General features: G+C 43.5%; 1 protein-coding gene across 3 annotated transcripts in view; it reads right to left on the reverse strand.

Moving 5' to 3' along the window:
- The window catches only part of SPAG16 (sperm associated antigen 16), a 399,910-nt gene that overhangs the window by 328,033 nt on the left and 45,188 nt on the right, over positions 1-26,689 (reverse strand). For all 3 annotated transcript variants that reach the window (XM_081924719.1, XM_081924718.1, XM_081924720.1), the window contains exon 10: positions 7,675-7,805. In XM_081924719.1, the coding sequence (XP_081780845.1) occupies positions 7,675-7,805 (131 nt within the window). The remainder of the gene's footprint in view (positions 1-7,674; positions 7,806-26,689) is intronic.

The following is a 26,689-nucleotide window of genomic DNA, read 5'->3' on the forward strand; positions in this document are numbered from 1 at the left end:
CGAGGGCCTTCTGGCGGTTCCCTCCATGTGAAAAGCCAAGTTACAGGGAACTAGGCAGAGGCCTTCTCAGTAGTGGCACCCGCCCTGTAGAACGCCCTCCCACCAGATGTCAAAGACAACAACAACTACCAAACTTTTAGAAGACATCTGAAGACAGCCCTGTTTAGGGAAGCTTTTAATGTTTGATGTATTACTGTATTTTAATATTTGGTTGGAAGCCATCCAGAGTGGCTGGGGAAGCCCAGCCAGATGGGCGGGGTATAAATTATTATTATTATTATTATTATTATTATTATTATTATTATTATTATTATTTTGTATGGCAGATTTTTAATTCAAAAAATGTTGATAAATTATCCACAAGATGAATAAAAAAATTCTCTCACTTACTTTCCTAGGATGCTTAGACAATTCAAGCCATAATCTCTAGGGAGATTATTCAAAGGTTTAAGAATGTCATTCTCAAGATGACAAACTAGAAAAGCATTCTATTGGGAAATATCCAGCAGGTGAAATGTGCTCAAGAAAATTAGTTTCAGGCAAACCCAAAGGAATTCGCTTTCTTCCTGTTTAGGTTGTGTTTGTTGTTCTGTCATTTTTTAAGGTTGACATTCCTAAACTGGAGAATACGGTTTTGTAATCACACAAGTGTTTGGTCAACCTGTGGGACTTCTAAAATCTATATTTCTTCCACATTCTGGTATTTCTGCATAACAACTAAGAATACTATAAATAGAAATAACCTCTTACTTAAAATAAAATGTGGGATCAGAAGAGACACACACATACAGGTGAGACTGCAAACACAGCTAGAGCTTTGTGATCCCAGTCACACTACCTCCCCAGCCTATCCCCTGCTCTCATTCTATGGTGAAGTGAGAGAGTACAAACACAAGTGGACAACAGTCTGAGATTTAAAAATAGCCACAAGTTTATTGATTAGAGGTATAGGTGGAACATTAGCTCAGGCATTGGGTGTATATCCATTCCAACATCCTACTGGAGGGATAGAACTGCTTCGGGGTCATGCCATGGATTATGGCCTCCCCAAGACATCGATCTACTGAGGTGGCCATCCTAAGGCCACCACTGGAAGCCCTGTGGACCATCTGCACCACACAAGCTTCTGGATAGGGACACCCATTGAGACCCCTTTAATGCGAAACCCTGAAAACACCGCTGATTCCATACTGGGTAATACAACACTTCACCCAACGCTCAAAGCCTAGGAGTCCACCCAATGCCTTAACCACCCAAAGTTGTGACATTTTGCCATGGGGAAGGCAAAACCTCCTGGGGAAGGCAAAACCTCCTGACTGGCCAATTTGTCTACAGGTAAATTCCTTCCTGGCTCCAAATACAGCAACCACTAGTAGCCATAGCAAGGTCAAGAGGTAAGAAAAAAACAATTGGTTAAGCTGAAACAACCCAGGAAAGGAAAGCAGTGATAATGTGGAACCTGAAAAGGAAAATAATATTAGCAATGTGATAAGAATTTACTTGAATTAAACAATCCTGGACCAAAGCCTCAAGCTCTGAGCAGTCCAAGAGGCTTTTATATCTTTTCACCACCACACCACCACCCACAGCCCACTATCAAAGAGAGAATTCCAGAGGGCAGCAAGCAAAGACCACCTAAAACCCTGTGCTTAAATACGTTAATATTGGTTACTGTGTTCTTAACATGTGTAATTGAATGCTACATGCAAGTTGCCTTAACAGGATTTCTATCTGGATAGGCAAGATATAAATAATTATAATAAATAAAAATTTTAAAAAATCATGAAATGAAATGCTTCACTCCTCACCCCAACAAATACAGACAGTACCAGACTAGTGATTGCTTTAAAAATACATTATGATTTGAAAATGTGAAGCAAATTTCAGCAATCAAGGACAGGTTCATTTGAGAAGGACAAACCAATTCTCCCCATGCACTGATGCTGCCTAGTCTGCTGAATGGAAAATTGGCATCTAAGCTCGTGATACATCTGTGAGACATTTGTTTTGTATAAAGTGACTAACAAATGCAATAAATAATTTCAATTTTAAAGTTTCAGCAAAAAGATAGCTGATTCGCACTACTATTCCAAACTAAGAAAATTCCTATTTTGAACATTTAGTTATTTTCAAACTGTGGCAATGTCAACTGTATTGGACTTTTAAATTTAGAAAAACACACACTATATTACAGAGTTTTAGTGGGAAATGCATGATGTGGAAGGAGATTTTGCTCTCTCCTATATTAATGGAACTAAAGATCATCCAGTTCAATTGTTTGCAGTAGATTTAGGAAAGACAAAACAAGACACTTTCTCAACAAGGCAGAATTACTTCATGGAATCCACTGTTACAAGATCTAGTAATGGTCGCTAGCTCAGATGGCTTTAAGAGGGTACTGGACAAATCATAGAGGAGAGGGTTATGAGCAGTTATTAACCATGGGAAACAACTGGAGTCTCCCTATTCAGAAGCAAAATACTACTAAATACCTGTTGGTAGGGGTAAAAAATGTGAAAGGCTTATGAAGTTTTCTTCATGTCCTGACATCCTGTTAACCACTGTGGAGAAATAGTTTGCTGCACTAGGTGGACTTCATTATGGTCAGCTATATAAAATCATTTCATAAATGAAAACAATAATTTAATGGACATTCTGTCTAATGACCCATCAAGGTTCTTCTTAGGGTTTTAATTTAATTTAAATTGTAAGTTTGTTTGTTTGTTTATTAGCACTATTTCACAGAAAAGAAACATTTCAATAAAATTGTATCACCACACAACTTTAAGTAACTGCTCCAATGTTATGTGACATAGCATCAAAAAATGAACATGCTTCCAGAGTTCCTGGAAAAAGCTTATATGAGTTGAAGTAAAATGGAAACATGTGCTACTCCAGGAATTCACCGCCAACGTTTAACATGAAATGTAAGCAGAAATGTAAAATAAAATATAGAAGGCAAGGACTCTAAACTCACAAACACTGATTTTCTGACAGATAAAAAAGATCAGAGAATAAATAAATTATTTTGTGGTTTTTAAAAAGCATGTGTTATCCTGCTGTCCAGGGAGTCATTTGGAATAACAAAAGGTGTCATATATTTTATTGTTACGTCTTTACTGCAAGAGGTAACAATGCAATCCCACATTATTAAGTCACTCCAGGCAGATATACACACTTCAACTGTCTTCTTACATGAAAACACATTGATATATTCATAGAATTGCAAAGAATGATCCTGTGAATTCAAAATGCAATTATATATCAGCTATCATGCTGCTTAGAGGCACAGCATCTTGAAAATCTGTAGGACTTTCTGATCTGTAGAAACAGTGTTTTAAAGGAAAAACAAGTATCTGCATTTTAGTGCTTTGTTAAACCTAACTGTAAAAATTCTAACTCAGTATAACAAAACATCTGAAAGGTTAGCAAACTGATAGCAGACTGCATTTCTTGAATTAAACTTTTGCTTATCTTTGAAGCAAAACTCTAATAGCAAATGTGTATGTGAACCCGGTCTTTGGGTGTTTGATTTTCGTTGTTGTGTATACTGTGTATATACGGACAATGACAATAAAGTTATCTTAATCTTAATCTCTTAATCTTAATCTAATAGTTAAGGTTTTAAGAAGATCAAAAAGAGTGGATAAATCAAAGTTCCCAGACCCTGATTCTACCTGAAGGCTGAGAAACTTAAATACCCCAAGGTCTCAAAGATACTGAATCTGACTTCCCCACAAAATGGCATGTTTTTGTGCATAGAAGTGTTGAGAGCTGAGACAAGGAAGCCAAGAAAGCCAAGGTTATGTTAATTTAGTAACTCTGTACCCAGGAGAACTGAGATAACTATTTGTTAGGGCTGCCATCATTACCTAGATTTCAAAGGCAGAATTGACGTGGGGGGGCAGTTATGAAAGGCAGAGCTTTGTCCTGGATCTTAGGCAAGTCAAGCACTTTTGGGGGGCATTTCTGTAAAAAAAAGTTCAACAACTTTATTTGTATATGCGATGGTGATGGTGATTAGTATTACTAGCTGTGTGGTTTCTCTAGCTGCTTAAAGCTCTACATCCATGTCATCTGCCAGTTCTGTGCACATCTCTTTTATTGAGCTGAAGGTCTTCTCACTAAGTTCCCTTACATCTAATTTCACAAACTGCAGAGCTTGGGTGACTGGCTCTAGCATTCAAGAATTTTTGCTCAAGATCACAAGACAAACAATAAAAGCTGATGTGCAAGAGGTGCACAACAACTGGTACAAAAGCTATCTTATCTTGGTGTTGCTTGAGTTGTGACATAGTACTTGTGTCATTTCAATTGGGGTTTAGGCCTGGGTTAGGCATAGAAACTGTTTTGGGTACCCTTTATGATGACATGTGTCAGAGGAAAACAGGGGAAATGTGTCCCTGTTATTTCTCCTTGACCTCTCACTGGCTTTCAATACCATCGGCCATGGTATCCTTCTGGAACAGCTGTCCAAGTTAGCGATAGCTGGCACCGCTTTGTGGTAGTTCCAGTCCAACTTGGATGCTTGGATGAACATTTCCATAGGATGGTGCTTGAGGAGAGTTCTTTGGTCCTGGGCAGACTTCAAAGTGGGATTCCTCAGGGTTTGATTTTATCCCCTATGCTGTTTAACATCTGCATGAAACCACTGAGTGGGGTTATTCAGAGTTTCTGAGTACATTGCTAGCAATCTGTATGCTCTACTTGTCATTTACATCTGCAGGTCTGGCAGTGGATGTGCTTGACCATTGTCTTGCAACAATAATGGGATGAAAATCAACAAACTGAAACTCAATCCAGGTAAGACTGAGGCACTGTTTGTGGGCGGTTCCCTAGACCAGACGGATGGAAGGAAGGTTGCCTGCTCTTAATGGGCTTACACTCCCTCTGAAGGAACAGGTACATAGCTTGGGAGTACCGTATTTTTCGCATGATTGGACGCACCGGACCATAGGACGCACCTAGTTTTCAGGGGGGGAAATCAAGGAAAAAATATGATTCCCCCCCCCCCGCAGCTCTGGGAGCAGTGGACAGGTTGCACGCAGCCTGTGCGCTACTCCAAGACCTTCTCCCTGCTTTTGCGGGAGGTGGCGGAATTCCCCCACCTCCCGCAAAAGCCCACAGGAGCCCCGCTTGACTCCTGCGGGCTTTTCGACCAGGAGGGAGAAGGGACTGAAACGGCCAGTCAGTCCCTTCTCCCTCCTTGGGCAAAAGCCCCAAAGAGCTGCGCACTCTTTAAAGGCTGCGCGGCTCTTGCAGGCTTTTCTGCGAGGTGGGGGAATTCCCCCACCTCCTGGAAAAGCCAGCAAAGCCGTGCAGCCCCTTTAAAGAGCGCACGGCTTTTGCCTGCTTTTGCGGGAGGTGGGGGAATTCCCCCATCTCCCGCAAAAGCCCGCAGGAGGGAGAAGGGACTGACTCGGCCAGTCAGTCCCTTCTCCCTCCTTGGGCAAAAGCCCCAAAGAGCTGCGCACTCTTTAAAGGCTGCGCGGCTCTTGCAGGCTTTTCTGCGAGGTGGGGGAATTCCCCCACCTCCTGGAAAAGCCAGCAAAGCCGTGCAGCCCCTTTAAAGAGCGCACGGCTTTTGCCTGCTTTTGCGGGAGGTGGGGAAATTCCCCCATCTCCCACAAAAGCCCGCAGGAGGGAGAAGGGACTGACTCGGCCAGTCAGTCCCTTCTCCGTCCTTGGGGAAAAGCCCCCAAGAGCCGCGCGCTCTTTAAAGGGTGCGCGGCTCCTGCGGGCTTTTCTAGGAGGTGGGGGAATTCCCCCACCTCCTAGAAAAGCCTGCAGAAGCCACGGAGCCTCTTTAAAGAGCGCACGGCTTTTGCCTGCTTTTGCGGGAGGTGGGGGAATTCCCCCATCTCCCGCAAAAGCCCACAGGAGGGTTGGAGAGTAGCGGGAAGGCGTCGCGCGCCTTCCTGCTGCCCCCCATCCTCTGGGGCTGGCGATGGGGGAAGCGCTGCTTTCCCCACCGCCAGCCTCAAAGAGCAGACTCTCCTGGCTTCAGCGGAAGCAACGCGAAGCCTCTGTAGCGCAGGCTTCGGAGGCTTTGCCTTGCTATCGCTGAAGCCAGGGAGCCTGCATTCGCTCCATAGGACGCACACACATTTCCCCTTCATTTTTGGAGGGGAAAAAGTGCGTCCTATAGAGCAAAAAATACGGTACTTGTGGATCCTTTGCTGTTGCTTGAGGCTCAGGTGCCTCCGTCGTGCGGAGTGCCTTCTCTGAGCTTTGGCTAGTGGTCCAGTTGCGCCCCTATCTGGACAGGGATATCCCAACTAGTGTTATCTGTAAGCTCTAGGTTAGATTACAATAAAGATATTATTATTATTATTATTATTATTATTATTATTATTATTATTATTACTGCAACATGCTATATGTAGGGCTGTAAGCATGGTTCAAGCATATTACACTGATCCTGGTCTTACTGCACTGAATGCCAATTAGTTTCTGATTAGTTTCAGCTGGCACCTTTATTATGCACCTTTAGGCACCAGGCAAAAACATTCCTTTTCAACCAGGTATCCTATATCCTTTCAAATGTGTTTGTGGGAGGGAGGGAGGTGGAGGGGGCTATATTTTTGTTTTGTATTATGTATTTTGTGTTTTTATCTTGTATTTTTATGCTGTAAACCACCTTGAGATCCAAGGATGAAAGACAAATTTGATAAATAATAATTATTATAGCTTTCTGTAGGGGTCCAGCATTGTCTTTTAACACACTTAATGGAGGAGTTGCTTTGGATATGTAGTTTGCCATATTCAGCTTTTCCTGTTGTTCAGGTTGGAAAAGTACCGGTAGCTTCCTCAGTATTTTCAGCTGGGATGTTCTGGTGCCCTGCCCCTGTCTATTGCTGGATATTTTCTGCCTCTTTTAAAGCAGACACATTTGGTGCTACTTGCATGATTGCTGAAGAACTCATATCGTCTGGAGCTCACTAGCTGTCTTCTGGTTTTTGAACTAGTTACAGATATCCATAGCTAAAGAAACAAAAGCTCCTCTTCTTTGCTTTCTCTCTAGCAACCTTATATAGAAAGCCCTTCTGCCTTTCAGACTTCAAGCAATCAAAACAGTAGCACTAAGTCTCTGTTTCCAAATGAAATTATTTTTGCTACCCGTTTCCTGAGAACCACAACTCCTTCGTTCATATTATCTTTGCACTTTGGGGTTTCCAATTTTTAGAATCAGAATCAGAATTTGATTTCAAATCTTGTAACATTTCCAGAAGCAGCTTTTGTCTGAGCTGCCTCCAGGCCCAGGATCTTTTTCCTCGAGAAAAGTGCAGAGAGTCAAAGTCTGGCAGCCACTCTCAATAGGACCAGTGTCAGAGATCACTCTAAATCTCTTGCTGACTAGCTGGCGTATGTGTATGTCAAAAGAAATAAATGCATATAGTATTTGGGAGTGGGGGTTATTTCAGATGCAAGGGAAATACCTCTACACAAAAGGGCCTCAAAGAACCTACATTCTCCATGGTCATTTTCACCTCCCGCTGTACCATTTATTCACGGGGTCCCTACCCATCCATTTCTTTTATTTCACTGCATATAGAAATGGTTGTATTGTTACGAGTAAGTATTTGGCAACTAGCCAAATTATTGTTAATTTTTCTCTAGGTTAGTTTAAAAAATCAAATATATAAATAAGCAATTTTAGAAGGTAGTTCCTACCAGCTCACTGCCAGATCATGTACTTTCAAGGTGTTGCTCAACCTATATATTCCAGACTTTAGAGGGCGCAAACATTCTTTTGCACGAGCAAGGTAGGGATTCACTTGAATATCTTCAGGAAACTCTGAATCCTAGAACAAATACACAAATAAGCAAGCATATAAGTAACCCTCAGTGCTTATATAGGTTCTGAACAATATTTGTATTTACAATTTAACCAGAGATGGTAAACACAACAAGCTGGAACCAATGCTTTTTTCTTACATAATGAGATTCACATAAGTAAGAAATACATGTGGAGTCAATTTCATTGAACAGTGTGGTCAAATATTTTCTAAAAAATAAGTCAGCAGGCTAGAAAATTTACTATTAACTCTAATTAACCAGGTTAAATAGGTTTTATTAAAAATTGATTGTAATTTAACAATGTCAGGAAAGAATTTGACCTTATATAGTATACCTTAAGCAATAAAAAGAGAGAATTAGAGGGTTTCGAAACTCAATAATGTTTGCAAAATTATCACTCTAAATTGTTAAATAGTGATATCATTTAAAAAAGATAACATACAAGTTCCTCTCAAACTACTATCACCCCTGGAGATTAAAAATACCTTTAAAAAAAAATCAGTATCTGAATCTCCATGCATAACAAAGATGCTCATTTGTAGCCATTTCATTCTGAAACCCTTCTGGTAGTTGTTCAATTTTATGATTAAACACAAGGAATACACCTAAAGCTATCACATTCTACAACTGCAAAATATGAGGAAGATATAACTTAAAGCCTCAATTCATATTCTACGTCTTCAAAGGATCAGAAAGCGCAAAATAAAATTTCACAAAACTGGGGAAAAAATGAAAGAAGATTATAACATTCTTGTTCCATTTCCTCATTCTGTCCCTGCTTTTTCCTTATATAACAGAACTATTTGGACATATGGTACAATTTTTGAGGTGCATAACTATAATGGTTATTTCACAAGTTAGCTGTAGCTTTAAAAAAATGGACATTGGTTTGACCATGCATTTCTGTTGGAAGGATGGACTGCAGGACATTTACTCAATAGGATGACTTCTCCCAGGGTCTTTCTTTTGCCTCCTCTTCCAGATTACCTAATCATGGGACCATGGCCAATCAGGGGGAAGCCAAGAGGGTGATTCAACCTGGGCCTCAAACTCAAAGGGGACCTCAACTTCAGACACTTGTTGATTTGGGGTATTTGATAAGGTCTGCAACTTGTGTGGTGTTGTGGTTAAGAGCAGTGGACTCCTAATCTGGGGAACCGGGTTCGCGTCTCCGCTCCTCCACCTGCAGCTGCTGGGTGACCTCGGGCCAGTCATACTTCTCTGAAGTCTCTCAGCCCCACTCACCTCACAGAGTGTTTGTTGGGGGGGAGGAAGCAAAAGGAAAATGTTAGCCGCTTGGAGACTCCTGAAGGGGAGTGAAAGGCGGGATATCAAGTCCAAACTCTCTCTCTCTCTTTCTTTCTTTTTATGCACATTGGACAAAAATGTGACACACTCTCAGCTTTAAGCTTCAAATTTAAGAAAATAAGAAAAGTTATCTGGTAAAAGGCTTACTTTTTTGGTAACTGATATAGAGGTTATCATATTAAAGAGCATAAAATGTCAATAAATATTCATTAAAATATATTGGCTCTGATGGTACAAGATGAGATGATGGATGTGTCTTCTCAGATCAGCTGATTATATTAACAAACCTCTCACATATGTGTGTGTGCATGCACCTTATTTTGTGTTCACGTATTGACATTTTAAAATATTTTTTATTATAGCTACGGTCCTCAAAAGATGGAAGTGGCCTAGGCCTCTCTGGACCTCATAAAGTGCACCTTCCCTTGTTTGTGGTTATTCTTGAATCACTGAAGTGGAAATTCACTTAGAGGACTTGGATAATTTTGCATCCCCAAGGAAAAAGATAAACATGTAATGCTAGCTTTCACTCTCTGCCTCTGGCCTTAGGGGTTCTTGAATATCAATAAAGTTCTCCTGTTACCATGACTGGACTCAAGTCTCCAGCTTTACAGTGTCTGCCCTTCCAATGTACGATATGTGAGAAAGCCACAGGATTTTCTGTTGCTCACTAAAAAATCTATATTACATCTACAATTATATTATTGTCCAAGAAGGAGGGGAAGGGGAAGACAGGCTGAATTCAAAGTACTCATCAACAGAATGATTTGAAAACATTTGGGTACTGTACTAAACATTTACTAAACACTTTAGCACATCTAGGGGGTATATATAAAGGGCATCGTAACAAATAGTGTTGAATGTCCTCCACGTCTCCCGACTCACAGATACAGAGACTTTGGTACACAGGGGTGCTATTGAATCTTCCCATTAGATATGCGGAGGGCATACACTGAATAGGCAAAGCTGTAAATGCTTTTCTAAGTGGTGCCAGTGTGAGATTAATAAAGTACTGCTCCAGCCCAAAAGATGTTTCATATATTGGATACCAGCATGAGTATGCCATCTGGGAAATGAATGAAGGTTCCTCCATTTAGAGTCCAACTAATTTTTTTCTTTGATGGGTTGTTTAATGCTGTTAAAGGCTCCAAAATTAATTGATTCATTCAATGCCAAAATTTGATTCTTTCTTTCTTTCTTTCTTTCTTTCTTTCTTTCTTTCTTTCTTTCTTTCTTTCATATCACTTACAGTGGTAACTCGGGTTAAGAACTTAATTCGTTCTGGAGGTCTGCTCTTAACCTGAAACTGTTCTTAACCTGAAGCACCACTTTACCTAATGGGGCCTTCTGCTGCTGCAACACCGCCGCCATGCAATTTCTGAAGCAAAGTTCTTAACCCAAGGTACTATTTCTGGGTTAGCGGAGTCTGTAACCTGAAGCATCTGTAACCTGAGGTACCACTGTATACTAAAATTATAATCTGCCTGTGTTAGCAGAGTCAATATATAATATGTCTTTAAAAATGAAAAGATAACAATGGATTCATACCAATAGGCAAGAAAATGCACCTTTGAAAAATGCAAATGCTAATTTGGGATTGAAACCTTTCCCATTTAAATTAAGGCCAATGATAAATTTACAAGTACCTCTTTCACATTGAAAGGTAGAGACACAGGTTAATGAATCATTAAATTATCAATCATGCTGTTATACCCAGCAGGCTGAGGTCCAGGTGAAGGCTCCGACCTTCTGAACAAGAAATGAGGTCTTCACTCTCACTTTTTATACTGCATCGCCCATGCTTGTAATCTAGTTCAATCCCTTGCAGTGCAGGAATCTCAACTAAAGCATACATTTGTATTCTTTTATAATACTGATGGTGATGATGATAATGTTACATTAGCTTCCTAATAAACCTCACGTGACGGGGTGAGCTCTTGTTGCTCGGTCCCAGCTCCTGCCAACCTAGCAGTTCAAAAGCGTGCTAAAAAAAGTGCAAGTAGTGTGGTGATTTGTGGGTGTGCATTTTTCTGGTTGCAAATTTTTGTGCTTATCCAAAAGTATGAGCATAAGCCAAAATAGCTGAAGACCTCTGGTTTAGGATTTGAATGGCATGATAAACAGTGGCTAATTTAAAATGGAAGTGGAAGGGGCATGTGGCCACATCAGAGGAAGAATGGGAAGGGGATGAGCATACAAATCGGGGGCTTACTGTGGTTCATGCTCAATATGAATGCAGCCATAGAGCTGAAAACATCTTCAACATGCAGAAAGTGTGTTTGATTGTTAGAAGTGCTATCCTCTAAGCCTATTCTTCATTTTCAACTTGGGTCAATATAAAGCATGTATATGATACTTCAATATTATGTGTTGCCATTATAAAAAAAAGGTAGCTGTGAAAGGAAGCCCCTTGGAAATACTTTTGAATACAAAAAAAAAAAATCTCATTTAAAAGGTTCTACAATACTTCTTGCAGACACTTTGTAGTGCAATGTGATTTAACCATGAGTGCAATTATTTTATAAACATCTGAAATATCAGGGGAAAGTTGAAAATCACTGCAGAAAAAAGAGCACAGTAAAAACTTTATTATATACTACACCTTGCTTAGCTTGCTAATAAAACTCATAAAAATCATCCACAAAGACTGTGGCTACATAAATCCACCTTATTCAACTTTATAACCCTGACAGATTTTCTTTTCTTTCTTTTTTAATAAACATAAAGATAATATGCAGTAGATAGTAAAAGTTAGATTAATTAAAAAAGCCATTGTAAAACTGCAGTAACTTCATAGACAATGACAACTGTGCTCATCCAACTGTTCATACAAAGCTTGAGTAATAATGCCAACAGTAAAATGAAAACTGAAACGGCTCCTGACACAGTCCCAGTTTTAAAGGTCTGTTAAAGCAAGTGAAACTTTCTTCAGCTGCTGCTTATTCTGCAGAGATGAAATGAAAAGCAAAATGTGCTACAGCTACAGCTGTTTCTTTTCTGCTTGACATAATCTCCCAATCTGAAGCCACATGAACAATGCCAGGAAACATCTCACAAGACATCATACTCTAAAAACTATGTCAAATAAATTCTGATGACCTTTCCAAATGGTGATTTTCTATTATTATAGCAGTTTGAATATTTTTTATGACACAACAGACACAGGAAGATCAGATGTGACAATGTTTTGTAAGAAATCTTATATGCATAAGGCTAATTTACAATACTCTTTAGATTATTAGAATCATTGTTTATTGGTATGTCATTACATGCCTAGTTACCTATGCATAAGTCACATCTGAATCAAGGAGATTAGTCTTAAAGATGAAAGGATTGCACCCCCTTTCCTACGTCTGAAATAAGTAGGAGCCCCCTATGCAGAGATGAAGCTTCAAAAAGTGCCTTCATATTCACTATGGTGTCAAGAACACCATCGGTTGGGAAGCCCATTCCTGCAGAGCTCTGAATTAGTAGCTTAATACTGGGTGTCTCTTGGCTCAGTAAGTAAAAGTAAATGCCAAAGCAGCTGGCAATTTCTGTTGCCCATGTGCTGGTAACCTCCATTACTGCAATGTGCTCTATGTGAGGCTGCTCTTGAGCTTCACTTGGAAGCAGTGACGGAGATTCTTGCTCCAGCACTGGGGGCAGAAAGCAGGCGGGAGCATGGCTGGTGTGCATCCCGGGGGCGTGGCACACATCCCAGGGGTGTGGTGCGTGTCCCAGGGGCATGGCGCATGTCCTGGGGGCATAGTGCACTGCCCGGAGCATGGTGCGCGTCCTGGGGGCGTGGCACGCTGTCTGCGGGGGCATGGCGCCCGGGGGGGCAGACGCAATGGCAGCCCACCGGGATCGTGGTGCCAGGGGTGATGCACTCCCCCTGCCCCCCTCTTTCTCTGCTTGGAAGCTGCAGCTACTGCAGAATGTAGGAGATGGACTGCTTGTTGGGACAAAACATCCCCATCACAGAATGTTGCTGTTGTAAGAATTGCACTGACTGCCAAGTAGCTAACAGGCTATGTTCAAGGAGATGGTACAGATGTCCAGAAGTCCTATGCAGCTTGGGACCAGAATACCTGAAAGATTGCTGCATCCCAGTCAATCACTGCACTCTACCGGAGAGGATGTCCTGCAGATGCTATCTTATCCGGAGAGCCATTCCACCTGTTGTAACAATCAGGACCTTACCCCTTTGAGCTCAATTTCATTGCATTTCAGGCCCTTTTACTGTCTTTTTGACACTTGTTGAAGACTTTCCTATTTCAGCAAAACTTCTAAGTGGACATTTATTTACCCCGGTTGCTATCAGTAGTAGATTTGAAATTATTTTTATATATGTAATTGTTTTATGTAGGTGATATTCAACTATGTTTTACTCCTAATAGAAAAGACCTTACTTCGTCGTGTTTATTAATTTCAGTGGGTCTGCTCTGAATAACACTAAGTTGAAAACTACCAGTGTGTTTTCTTGTATTGTGAAATTGCTTTCAGATGCCTCATTATTATATAGATATATAATAATTATCTAGAATGGCCTGCTACATGTTGAATGCTTGAAGTGGTAGTGGAGTAGATTTTTTACAATGCCAGATTTTATTATGACTGATATGGTTCCATCTATATGAAGGTACTACACTTTAATAGACCTATTGACACCCACTGTTTTCCTGTCAATTCATACAAATGCCATATGCTACATTTGGTGGAGTCTTGAGGTCAGATCCAACGAAGATGTTGAAATGAGTCCCACTAGCTCAACGGAATTCCCCACCCCACCCCTTTGCCTGTGTGTTCGTACTGTCTCACCAAATCTGCTTTGGAGGGTCAGGGTATACCTCCAGAACAGCACACAGGGGGAGAAAAGGAGATAGATAGGTGACAGAATAATTTGCTTATTATCACTACTTTGAATTCCACCCTTGATTGTGTTTAAATCTTTTCCTCCTCCCACTCAAATTGGGAGGAACATTTTTTTAAGAAAGAAAAAACAGTCAAAGCCTTCCATGCAACTATAGAAGGCTTCCAAAGGATTGAGAGGTTTGGGGGGTTTTTTACATAAAGTTGTCCAGAAGGGGAAGAAGTTTTAAATATTTTCCCCTCAACTATATTTCATAGGTGAGACTATTTATAAAAGGGCAGCCAAAAAATCAATCTGTAGCAGCTAACATTTTCTCCTATATTAGTACAGCCAGTATGCTATGGGTGCAGCCTGCATGAAAACAAGCAGAGGGACAGAACAGCAGTCATCCCTGGATCAGTCCCCCACACAGCAGGCTGATCACATCCCCGAGGAAGAAGAGAAAGCCTCTTAAGAGAGCAAGCATTCTGGGTGTGCACTCTGGGCCATGCAGCACTGGTGTCTGATTCTTGCAGCAGAAAACAGCATGCGTAATTGGCCAACTGTAAAGGTTTAGTGAACCAAGGTTGATGAGTCCACAAATGAGTGACAAGTATACTGCTGGAAATCTTGTGTGACATACCTGGACTGACTGAATATACGGGGTATCATCAGCTGAAGCAGATGCATCCAGAACGGTGTCTGGCAGATAACAAAGGCTGGCATGCAGTCAAGTAAATGCAGTTCTGCCCAAATGGCAAGGTAAGAGGAACAATGGCATCTACACAATTGCAGGAAAGGCATACATGGCAAGAAAAAAAAAGGCCAAGATTGTTCCAATGAATTGATGTTACTGAATGGAAACGTGACATAATTTGTCGACATTAATAAACAGCTGAAGTGAGCACAATTAAGGTGCTCTTCAGGGGGGCTTGTCTTGGTACTGTGTGCAAAGAGGCAGCCATATATAAATGAAAAGGCAAAAATGCCTAGTTATGGCCATTACATGGCCACCACTAGCATACATCTGGCAAACATGTGAGGTGCTGGGGTGAATCTAAATCACAGCATCCAGTATCAGAAGCAGGCAGCACCAGCTGCAAAGCTCAGAAACGTTCTGTACTGAGGCTGAACAGAAACATGGGAATAAGCATCATTTAGCTTCACAAACATGGCAAAGAACGCATATATGACACAACTGAAATGTATATACGAAGAGGAGGATGTTGGTCAAATAAATTATCCTGAACACTTTGGTTCTTAGATAGTAATTGCCACCTCCAAGGTGTCAAATAGAGCAGATGTTGCCATCCTTCTTCAGCATTACAAACAGAAGTACTAGGTGAAATGCCATTAGGAGGCAAGGCTAAAATTTCAGTAAGAAGGCAGCAGTGAAGGCTGCTGGAACCTAGACCTGGTTAGGTGCCTAGGAAGTCACGCAGGTGGCACATAAGTCGCTATCCTCCTCCTTTGGCAGTAATTTTGTTGTAATGCAAATTCAATCACTCCATGACTTGTTTCCCTGTTAATATTAGGCAGGCACCTTTGCTGTATTACTTAGACTGCCTAAACACGTTCTATTAGACCAATCTTACTCAGACATGCAATTCTGGCGTGTACTTTAACGTGTGTGTGTCTGTGTGTGTGTGTGTACACCCACCCACCATGGATTTTACTTATATTTTATCGTCCACTTGTTTTTAACATCTGACTTTATTGGTATTTTTAATGTTTATTTTACACTGTGATTAAGCAGTTTGTAACTTACAAAGCAATGACAAACCTAGACAGCATCTTAAAAAGCAGAGACATCACCTTGCCAACAAAGGCCTGCATAGTCAAAGCTATGGTTTTCCCAGTAGTGATGTATGGAAGTGAGAGCTGGACCATAAAGAAAGCTGATCGCTGAAGAATTGATGCTTTTGAATTATGGTGCTGGAGTTGACTCTTGAGAGTCCCATGGACTGCAAGAAGTTCAAACCTCTCCATTCTGAAGGAAATCAGCCCTGAGTGCTCACTGAAGGACAGATCCTGAAGACGAGGCTCCAATACTTTGGCCTCATCATGAGAAGAGAAGACTCCCTGGAAAAGACCCTGATGTTGGGAAAGATTGAGGGCACAAGGAGAAGGGGACGACAGAGGACGAGATGGTGGGACAGTGTTCTCGAAGCTACCAGCATGAGTTTGACCAAACTGCGGGAGGCAGTGGAAGACAGGAGTGCCTGGCGTGCTCTGGTCCAGGGGGTCACAAAGAGTCGGACATGACTAAACGACTAAACAACAACAAACTTATGTTAAATAAATGAAATACTATTCTGAGACTGTAGTTCCTCATGCCACGTCATACACCACTTGAGAGTACCTTAACTCTCCCAAGAGACTTTTTGGAGTATATGAGGAACTATACTAAGTGTGTGTGTAAAGAATTGGTAGCATTCCTTATGCATGACTAGAGATGCTCTTGTTGACATCTGTGGGGTTTAGCTTCCAACTTATATTTATTTTAAAAACTAAATATATTTCATAAGAAAATATAAGCAAGCACTAGATTGTTTAGTGTGTGTTCATCACGCTCACACAGTTATTTTACCAGTGGGCTCACACACTATGTACTAAAATGAAATTTTAACTGCACCACTTCTTAAAGTCTTTTCAAAACCTTCCTATTTATTCCTGCAACAGAAATATAAATGAGTCTTTAAAAGGGTTCTTGAGACAGATGAAATGTAATAACACTAAGTGTGAGTTTCTATGTTCATCCTAATGATCTCAATAAAATTACAGTGGTACCTCAGGTTAAGTACTTAATTCTTTCCGGAGGTCTGTTCTTAACCTGAAACTGTTCTTAACCTGAAGCACCACTTTAGCTAATGGGGCCTTCAGTTGCCGCCGCGCTGCCGGAGCACAATTTCTGTTCTCATCCTGAAGCAAAGTTCTTAACCCAAGGTACTATTTCTGGGTTAGCGGAGTCTGTAACCTGAAGCGTATGTAACCCGAGGTACCACTGTATAAGAAGTGTTTGTTTATTAGTACCAAAATAAACTGGTGAACACATTTATAAACAATTAATGATTTGCTGGCAGTTGTATCAGAGATATCTCCCAGGCTACTAGTTTTTGTATAAGAGTGACCTGATAAGACATCAACAAAATACAGCTAATATATAAGAATGTGGATCTGCCATTTCTCATAAAGCTGTTCGGAAGTAGGAACAGGCAAGCAATAATGTCCTCACATAGCCAGCAGTCTGAATCCCAACCAGTATTGGAGGTAGGTGAAGGAATTACCCTAGTAACAATTCAGTGAGACAATTAACAGCAGTTGGTTTGGAAAATGCAATTGGCTATTGCAGGATTGAGAGCTGAGGCTGATTGGCTCCCAGAAATATTTTTAGAAAGAAAGGAAACCACACTCCATGGGACCCTGCGTCAATAATGATCCCCATCCTGTTTGTCATTCTGAGTTCTTGTTTATACCCAAACACATCTGCAGTAATGACTGATTTCATTTTAAACTTCCTTCCCAGTTGAACACTGAGCTGCATGCCTGGCCCCATACCAGAGTCTCAAAGGCATTCTTGGGACAACTACATTTCAATATCCTTCAAAAACCTGCAAAGCCGCTAGCTGAGGTGTGCCACTAGAGGTATAAGGACACTATTTCCTTGAGCCTCTGTCTGGGGTGCCAAACAAAAAATGCTGGGCAATTCTAAAACTCATTTCTTGCAGAAATACAAGGATCCTGTAAGGGGTGAAAATTAGCTGAGTGGGGAGGGTGCTGGAAAACTCCTGTAGGAAAATCAGATTTTAAAAAACAGCTGCTGTAGCTAAGTTTATTTCATAAATAAGAGTGAGAGGGGCTGCTCATTTTCTAGGATCCAGTAATCAATTTGCTTGCTGTAGCAGAGATTTGCTGCAGTGGGAAGGGACCAAAGCTGAATGGAGCCAAGAGCTAATTTAAGTGGAGAGATAATATCCACACCATACATTTAAACTCATGGCATAAGCTCAAGCTACATAACCCTCTGAATTGTAGTTTACCCTCATAGAGCTACAATTCCCAGTACCTCTAACAAACTTCAGCTCCCAGGATTCTTTCAGAGAAATTATGTGCTTTAAATGTATGGTGCAGATGTGACTAGGGCCGGGGAAAGATGGATGGATGAATTTGGGAGTGAACAGGCTAAGCCCAGAACATTGTTTCTAATTTTCCAATAATTCTACAGTATTCATGAATTGTTTCTTTTCAGGTGAGATCCTTTTGAATTTAAATTTCAGTTTAATACTGAACCACCTTGACCTCCAACCATCACACATACACAAATAAACAAACAAACACACCCAAGACAAATCCAGAAACCCTGTTGAAATGTGCCTGCACTTGCACTTCTTTCAGAGTTTTTTAATACCTTCCCAAAAAGTTTCCAACTATAATCTCACAAAGAGTTGGTACACTCATTTTTTTTTACTGTGGATCCATTTCCTGGTGCAGAAAAAGCTGAAGAAGAATAAAATCAGTTTATTACCACCTGGCCTCTATACAACAAAATGTAATACCATATGCTTTTGTGGCTATCCTAAGTGCAAATTGTTATTCAAGAGCTGTAACTCACTCTAAAATCTCTAGGCAGGGGGATAAATTATTTATGGGGGCTACAGCAGATGGCATGGTGAGTTAAAAATGAATTGTACTCTAGAAAGTGCCACAAACATACACAAAGGATTTGTTATTCTGGTGCACTCACAATAATCTCTTCTAAACTTGCAGTCTTGACAGAATAGAGGTTCTTTCTGATACCTGAAAGAAGTGTCTGAAAGATACCCTATTTCAGAGTGTGTGCAGTGGGGCAGGGGAAAAGGAAGAGAGGGGATAATGACATGGAAAGAAAGTTGTTTCCAATTCCCCTAAAGGAATCTGCTGGAAATAACATTTTCTCTGAGGTCCACCTGTACCTTTTGCCCCATGCTTCCTAGGCATAGGCCCGTGTTCTAAAGCTCCATTTCTGACCGCTTTCCCCCCTGTTTTTGTCCCGCAACTTTCCACAGGAAAAGCCGTTCTTTAACACTAAATCAGAATAAACGACAATTTGGGTTTTTCGCAGATTGCTGTTTGCGCTAATTCAGCAGTAAAGAGTGGTTTTTGCAGGGAAAGCTCTGGGGCAAAAGAATAAGTGCTTGGATATAGAGCTTTAAAGTGCAGACCTGAGCCTAGAAACACGGCACAAAAGGAAGCGTGGAGAAGCTCTCACTAAACCAACAGCTGAAATTTGGTGCTGAGCATCTTCAGACTTACTGTACTGCAAGACTTCAGCATTCTCTGGAGAATTACAGATTCTACGGTTCCAAATTTGTCTAGTTGGGGCACCTGCCCACTGATGTCAAGAGCTGCTCAGTCAATGGCATAGCTGAAAACTGACCATGGCCATTGACTCAGTAGCTCCTAAATGTCCTGCACAAAATAATGCAGCTATTCTCAGCATGAATGTGGAAGGAAAGGCTTCAATTCAAATAAAGAGCCATTAATATGTGGGGAAATGCAACAAAGTGATTACCGGTAGTACTGAAATAGCCATGGCAGTTGAACTCCATGCAATGCTATCGGGACGACAATATTAATACATTCTCAGTTTCACTTAAGAGGTCTAAATTTAATCAGGGTAAGTTTCTAAAATAAATCACACATTGGAGTGAGCACCAGGAGTGCCAACTTGAATAAAATATTTGGGGGCCCAGGTAAGCCCTGCTCCACATAATGGATCACATGACGCAGCGCACGCGCGCACACACACACACACACACAGACCATTTGAATGATGATGCTGATCAGCTGGGGGGGCAACCCCCTCAAATGTTTTATTGGGAGGGGTTGAAGGGACCTCAGCCCCAAGGAGTTGGCATTTATGGAGAGCACAAAGAAGATAACCAACAAATCAAAACACAGGTGCATAGTACATAGTGGAGTGGGCTGCAGCCCACAAAAATTCATACCAAAACAAATCTCTTAGCTTTTAATGTACCACAAAACTCTTCATTGCTTTTATATTTATTAATATTTTATAAAATATTTTATTATATTTTATATTTATTAATATTTTATATTTATTAATTGCCGACTTCCGGGTTGGCGCCATCGTTTAATGGCGGATTCCCTCCGAGCTCCGGAGGGAATCGGCTCTGCAGAGACCGGGTCTTACCGCTGCGGCGACGCGGGGACCCTTAAAATCACAGGCGAAGAAGCCTGTGAACGTAGTGACTCGGTGGGCACCATTTGCGCCCTCCCAATCCGGGAAGGAGCCTTTTTAAAGGCTTCGGATCGGGGACGGGGTGCGGCGCGGTGCTGAGAGTACTCCTTCATCTGCGAAGTGAAGCTGCGAGCCATTATCGGAGAGCGCTGACTTTTTCCTTGGAACATTCGGACTCTAAAACATCAACCCGTGAGTAATACGGAAATTGGAATCTTAAAGAAAAATTTTGCGGATCAGGAACGAGCGGGGAAGGGTTAAAAAGGAAGTCCACCCCCCCTTTGTAAACAATTTAAAGCAAAGGACCTGCTAGCTAAGGTTGAGAGAATCTTTGCTTTTTTTTTAGTAAAAGACTTTAATTTCACGGTTTTGACATTATAAGAATTTTTGCCGGAGGATAAAAAGATTAATTTTGGGAGCTGAAGTTTCACCCCCCCCCCCCCGGACCCGGGAGTGTCCCACGAGAGAGCCTGTTGATGAAAGACTGGAAAGTTTGACAGCTGTCAAGTTGGCTGTCGAGACGGAAAAGGAGAACCTAGTTTTTGTTGCTTCTGTTGGTAAATTTGTAATAATTTGTTGAAATTAAGGAAGGGCTGATACAAAATAACCTGACTTTTGGACTTGAGCTGAAAGGAATACTAAGGAACTAAAATCCCCCTAGAGGGGTTTAGTGACATTACAGGAATGGCTGGAGGAAGGAAAATCCAGGCTGAATTGGACAGAGAAAGTTACTAGGCCAATCTGATGTTTTGGCTACGAATGTTACAGCACTGGACTTAGCAGTAAAGAATATTGTTGAACCTGATAAGGACTTGAAACAAGGACCCTATCCAATTGAACAAATAGAGAAAACGGAGAGCTTTGACAATATGGAGCAGGTGACAGATGTTGTCCCTGAAGAAAAGGAAGGAGGAGCTGAAACTTTGCAGAAGTTAAAGGAGAGCAACATTTTGAAGCCTGACATGATGACAAAAAAGGAAAATAAAAATCTGATGTGGAGAGCCTGGCCTGAATTGGAGGTGGAAGCTGGAGCCTGGGGGACATTTGGACTTGAAAGGAGTATAAAACAAGATTTGAAGTACCCCATAAGCTTTACCCCTAAAAATGGAGGTCTGGCTGGAAGAAATATGGATCCTGTTGGGCCGGAGCTTCTTCGAGATTTGGATCCTGTTGGGCTGGAGCTTCTTCGAGATTTGGAGTTTAACATTAAAGACTACCAAAAAGATCGGCAGAGAGGAACTGAGAGAGAATTGAGAGCCTCGGACGTGAGATCTCCAGGCTAAACAGTATATTGAGACTGATGGATTTTTGCTGAGGACTGAAACCGGGAAAAGGGTGGGTGGAGTTTGGGAATCCATAGCGTATATAAATATAGTTTGTTTTATTTTTACTTTGTTTTGCTATTGGCATGGAAATTGGGAAAGACGTGGAAGGGAAATTTTGGTCGACTTTAGGAAAAATGTTTAAAATGTTTAAGAAAAAATAATGAGGTATAAATATTGAAATATAAATTGAGGAAATGGAAGAAAGAAAAACAAAATAATAATATGCTAGAATAAATTAAATTAAGTTAAAATGGAGAAGTAAATTAAGGATTTGCCGAGCCAATAATTTAAATTGGAATACAAGAAGGGGAGGTGTGAGGAGGTCTGAGAAACAAGTTAAAAGAAAATAAGTATTTGAACTTTCAGGTGTTTTTAATTGTTTTTATTTTTAAGTTTTGGATTTTTGTATTTTTTTTGTTTATTTTTGTCTTTGTTGTTATATGTGTTGTTCTTTTTTGAAAATGCTAATAAATATTCATATATATATATTGTCACGGCCACCCAGGACGGGTCCCAGCTCACAAGAGACCTCACTCCGTTGCAGTTTATTTACAGGAAAAGTTTATTGAAGATTTCTGCTTCTCGTACAGTTCAGCATCGTGGCCGTACGTCTGTCACGTTAGACCGCTGAAGTCCCCTCTGACTCCTCCCCTCTTCCACACCAACTTAATAGCCTGGCTCTAGACCACCTCTTCCTCTCCTTTCTTTTCCGCAGGGTCTTCCTGCCCCCCTGGGTTCCCTCTCTCCGTGACTCGCCTGAGGCTGAATCCTCTGCCGCCTCTTCCCCCCTCCTTCTGGCTTTAGGGCCGGGCTCCTCCCCTGAGCTCTCTCCACTTCCGCGCGCCTCTACGTTTGAACTTGGCGCGCGTACGTTGCTGCTGACCTTTCTTTCGACCGCTACACCACCCCTTGTTCTGCTCTCCACCCTTTCCGGCTGAACACCTTGCTCCAACCCCCTTTCTCTGTTCTCTCCTAATCCTGCTCCCTCCGAGAGGCTGACGACTCCACCCCCTTTACTCCGTTCCGGCTGAGACGCCTCTTGCTGCGTCTGTCTTCCACTGGGCTCCTCTCCGCTTCTCCCTTCTCCTCCCTTTTGCTTGATTAAGGTAACCCCCTTTTGAGAATCCTCTGACTCGCTGCTCAGACTCGTGGATTCCCTCAGAATTCCGTCATCTTCTTCCTCATCCTTCTGCCCCTCCTCCCACTCGCTCTCCGTCTCCTCTGTCATCTCCTCCTCTCTCCCAGAAACCCTGACATCCATCCCCCCCTCGAAGCCCCCCCTTCCCCCCTCCCGCTCGCCGGGTGCAGGTTGAGGAAAACGTGGTTCTTCCGGGGTCGGTTCAGGATACAAGTTGTCCACTTCAACGTTCTCCTCTGTCATCTCCGTATATGTGTGTTCGAACTCGGGTTCCCCACCCACAGACCTCACAGTCTCTTCCTCCATCACTGCTTCTCCCGGCGCTGCCTGCCAAGGACCTACCATCCATCTCTGACTCCATGCCTCCCTTGGCTGATCCACCCACCAACAAGGGCCTGTCTCCTCCCCCCCCCAGTCTCGGATCCCTGGTCGGGCTTGTTTCGGGCGTATGGCCCTCGGGTGAGGAGAAACCCTCGAACGTGCTGTCTGACAAAGTGGGCGTGAAAAGCCAATCATCAAAATACTCCTCGGGCATGGGCTTGTGCGGAAAAAGTGCATGGAACTCCTCCTTCAACAGGGGTTCGTCCAACGCGTAACCCGGCACCCAGCTATTGGCAGAGGCCGGAGTGCCTTCCCTGGCTAGAAAATATTCAACTCCCTCCTCCCCCCATCTCGAGTCCAGTATCTCTGTGACCTCGTTAAGAGGTTCTGGTCTTGGCGATTCCCCCCCCCTCAGGCGCCCTCCTACGTGGCTCTGGGAGTGCTCCTGACTCTTGAAACCTGTGTGGGGTTTTGTAGGGAGTGAGCACCGACCTATGAAAGACCGGGTGCACCCTGGAACCCTCCGGAAGGGCTAGACGAAAAGCCACCGGATTGATCTTAGCCTCAACTTGATATGGCCCTAGCTGCCTGTGTCCTAACTTCTTCTTGGCCAATGACCTGGCCGGCATCGCGTGGGCTGCTAACCACACCCAGTCCCCAATCTGGATGTCCTCTCCCGCCCTCCTGTGCTTATCGGCCTGCACCTTATACGCCTGTTTTGCCAGCTCCAAATGTCTCCGCAGCTCCTCGTGCACCTCTTGCAACTCCGCTGCAAACTGGTCGGCATCTTGAGGCCCCCCCCCTCCTGGTGCCGCAAATCTCGGGAAGGTTCTGGGATGACGGCCATTGTTCGCGAAGAAAGGCGTCACCCCGGTGGATGCGTGTTTCGTGTTGTTGTAGGCGAATTCAGCCATCGGCAGATAGTCCACCCACGCCGCAGGTCGCTGGTTGGCGTAGCACCGCAGGTACTGCTGCATGATCGCGTTGACCCTCTCCGCTTGACCGTTGGTTTGTGGATGTCTCGCCGATGTCAGGTTGATTTTGACGTGCAAGATGCCCAGAAGCTTTCGCCAGAAAGTGGAAACAAACTGGCGCCCCCTGTCGGACAAGACGGACTGCGGAAGTCCATGCACTCTGAAGACGTGATCGATGAAGAGCTTTGCGGTCTGTTCTGCCGTCGCCACCTTGGCACAAGGGATGAAATGCGCCATCTTGGTGAACAAGTCCACCACCACTAACACCGCCGTCTTACCTCTGGAGCTGGGCAGGTCCGTAACAAAGTCCAACGCTACCCTCTCCCACGGTTGCTGCGGTGTCTCCAGCGGTTCTAGCAATCCCGCCTGCTTCTGGTGCACTGGTTTGGACCTCTGGCAGATATCACACCTGGCGACGTAGTCCGCCACCTCTCCTCTCATCTGGGGCCACCAAAAGTCTCTAGCCACCAACTCCATCGTCTTCTCTTTGCCGAAATGGCCTGCACTAGGGGCGTCATGCAATTGTTGCAGAACCTTGGCTCGAAGATCGTCGGTGGGCACGTAAAGGGCACCCTTACGAGTCAAAAGTCCATCTTGCAATTGGAACTCATCGTTGTCTCGCGACCCTCCGCGTAGCTCCTCCATCTTGGACTGTGCAAACTGATCCCTTTGCAACGCGCGTCGCACCGCGTCCAGGTCGACTGCGATGGTAGCGCACGTCCACGCCTGCGGTGCGAAAATGTGCTTTGCTGCGATTGGAGCTGCTTCCTCCAAGTATTGCGGCTTTCGGGACAGCGCGTCTGCAATAACATTGGAGTCTCCTGGGATGTATTCTATTTTGAAGTCGAAATCCGCAAAGAACTCCGCCCAGCGCATGTGTCGCTGGGTCTGTAACTTAGCCGTCCGCCAATACTCTAAGTTCTTGTGATCCGTGCGGACTTGCACCGTGTGCTTGGCTCCTATTAAGAAGTGTCGCCACGCTTTGAAAGCTGCATGAATGGCCAACAACTCCCTGTCCCATATGGTATAATTGCGCTCCGTCTTGCTGAGCTTCCGGGAGTAGAACGCACCCGGTCTCCAGTTGCCTTGTGAATCCTCTTGCAAAAGAACGGCCCCAACCGCTCTGTCTGACGCATCGGTCTCTACCCGCATGGGTCTGCCGGGATTCACGTGGAGCAGCTGCTCTTCGGAGGCGAAAAGACCTTTAAGCGTCCGGAAGGACCGCTCCGCTTGTTCGGTCCAGACGAACTTCTTCTTCTTGGAACTGAGGGTGTCAGTGATAGCCGCCGTCGCGTTCGCAAAACCTTTAATAAACTTGCGGTAAAAATTGGCAAAGCCGATGAACCTCTGGACCTCTTTCCGATTTCGAGGGCTTTTCCAGTCCAACAGCGCTTGAACCTTAGCCCTGTCCATGGCCAGTCCCTCGTCGGACAACTTGTAGCCAAGGAAATCAACCTCTCTGACATCAAACTGGCATTTTTCCAACTTGGCGTACAGCCTGTGGTCCTTCAGCCTCTGCAGGACCTCCCTCACGTCCTTATCGTGATCCTCCGGCGATTCCGAGAAAATCAGGATATCGTCGAGAAAGCAGACACACTTCTTGTAGAGGAGACCTGCTAGCACGTGGTGCATAAATGCTTGAAAAACGTGGCTGCCATTTTGGAGACCGAAAGGCATGACTCTGTATTCGTATGTGCCCAGAGGGGTGAACATGGCGGTCTTCCACTCATCTCCTTTCCGGATGCGGATGAGATTGTAAGCTCCACGTAGGTCCAGCTTGGTGAAAATCTTGCCCCTCCTGACGGTCGCTAAAAGGTCGTCAATCTTGGGCATGGGGAAAGCTTTGGGCTTAGTCAAGCTGTTTATGAACCTGTAATCCACTATAAGCCTTTTCTGGGGCGTGTTTTTCTTCTTCACAAAGAACACAGGGCTGCCACCCGCTGCTTTAGATTCCTGGATGAAACCTCGCTTGAGGTTATGGTCTATGAACTCCCGAAGCTCTTGCATCTCGTCTTCCGACATGGAGTACAGCTTGGCAGCAGGCAGTTGCGCCCCTGGCACTAAATCAATCGCGCAGTCGTAAGGTCTGTGAGGCGGCAACTTGTCAGCTTCCTTCTCACAGAAAACCTCCAAGAAGTCCTGGTACTTGTGAGGCACTGTTTGCACCATACCCAGATGCAACTGCTGCTCGGCTTCTCCTCCCTGATCGGTCTGAAAGCAATGCTGAGCACAATACGATGAACAAAAGGTGATCTGCCGCTGGTACCACGCAACCGCGGGACTGTGCCTCTCCAGCCAACTCATGCCTAACACGATGGGTGTGTCCGATAAGTGGGTGACATTGAAACTAATAAGTTCTCGATGGTTGCCAATCTGCATCATCATGGGAGGGGTTTGCTGCACCACTTGCCCCCCCAGCAACTTCCTGCCGTCTACCGTGACCACGTTTAGAGGCGTCGTTGCAGGCAGGAGCGCCATGTTGTGCTGCTTAACGAACTGCAGTCCCACGAAGTCGGCGTTGCTTCCCGAATCGATCGTTATTGGAACCTCGAGGAGTCTCCCATCAGGCAACTGGAGTGTTGCTGTGAGCAGAACTGCCGGTCTGGGAGGCAAAGGGTCCACGCTCTGCAGTGATGCTGGGGGCTTGTCTACAGATCCGCCTGGCTGAGCCCCAGTAGCTCTGCTTCCAGCCAGGCACTGTCGTTTCCCTGAAGCTGCTCCCCTGGTTGCACCTCTGCTGTTACAGTT

This window comes from Podarcis melisellensis (genome assembly GCF_964234715.1).
Source record: "Podarcis melisellensis genome assembly, chromosome: 1".
NCBI classification, from domain to species: domain Eukaryota; kingdom Metazoa; phylum Chordata; class Lepidosauria; order Squamata; family Lacertidae; genus Podarcis; species Podarcis melisellensis.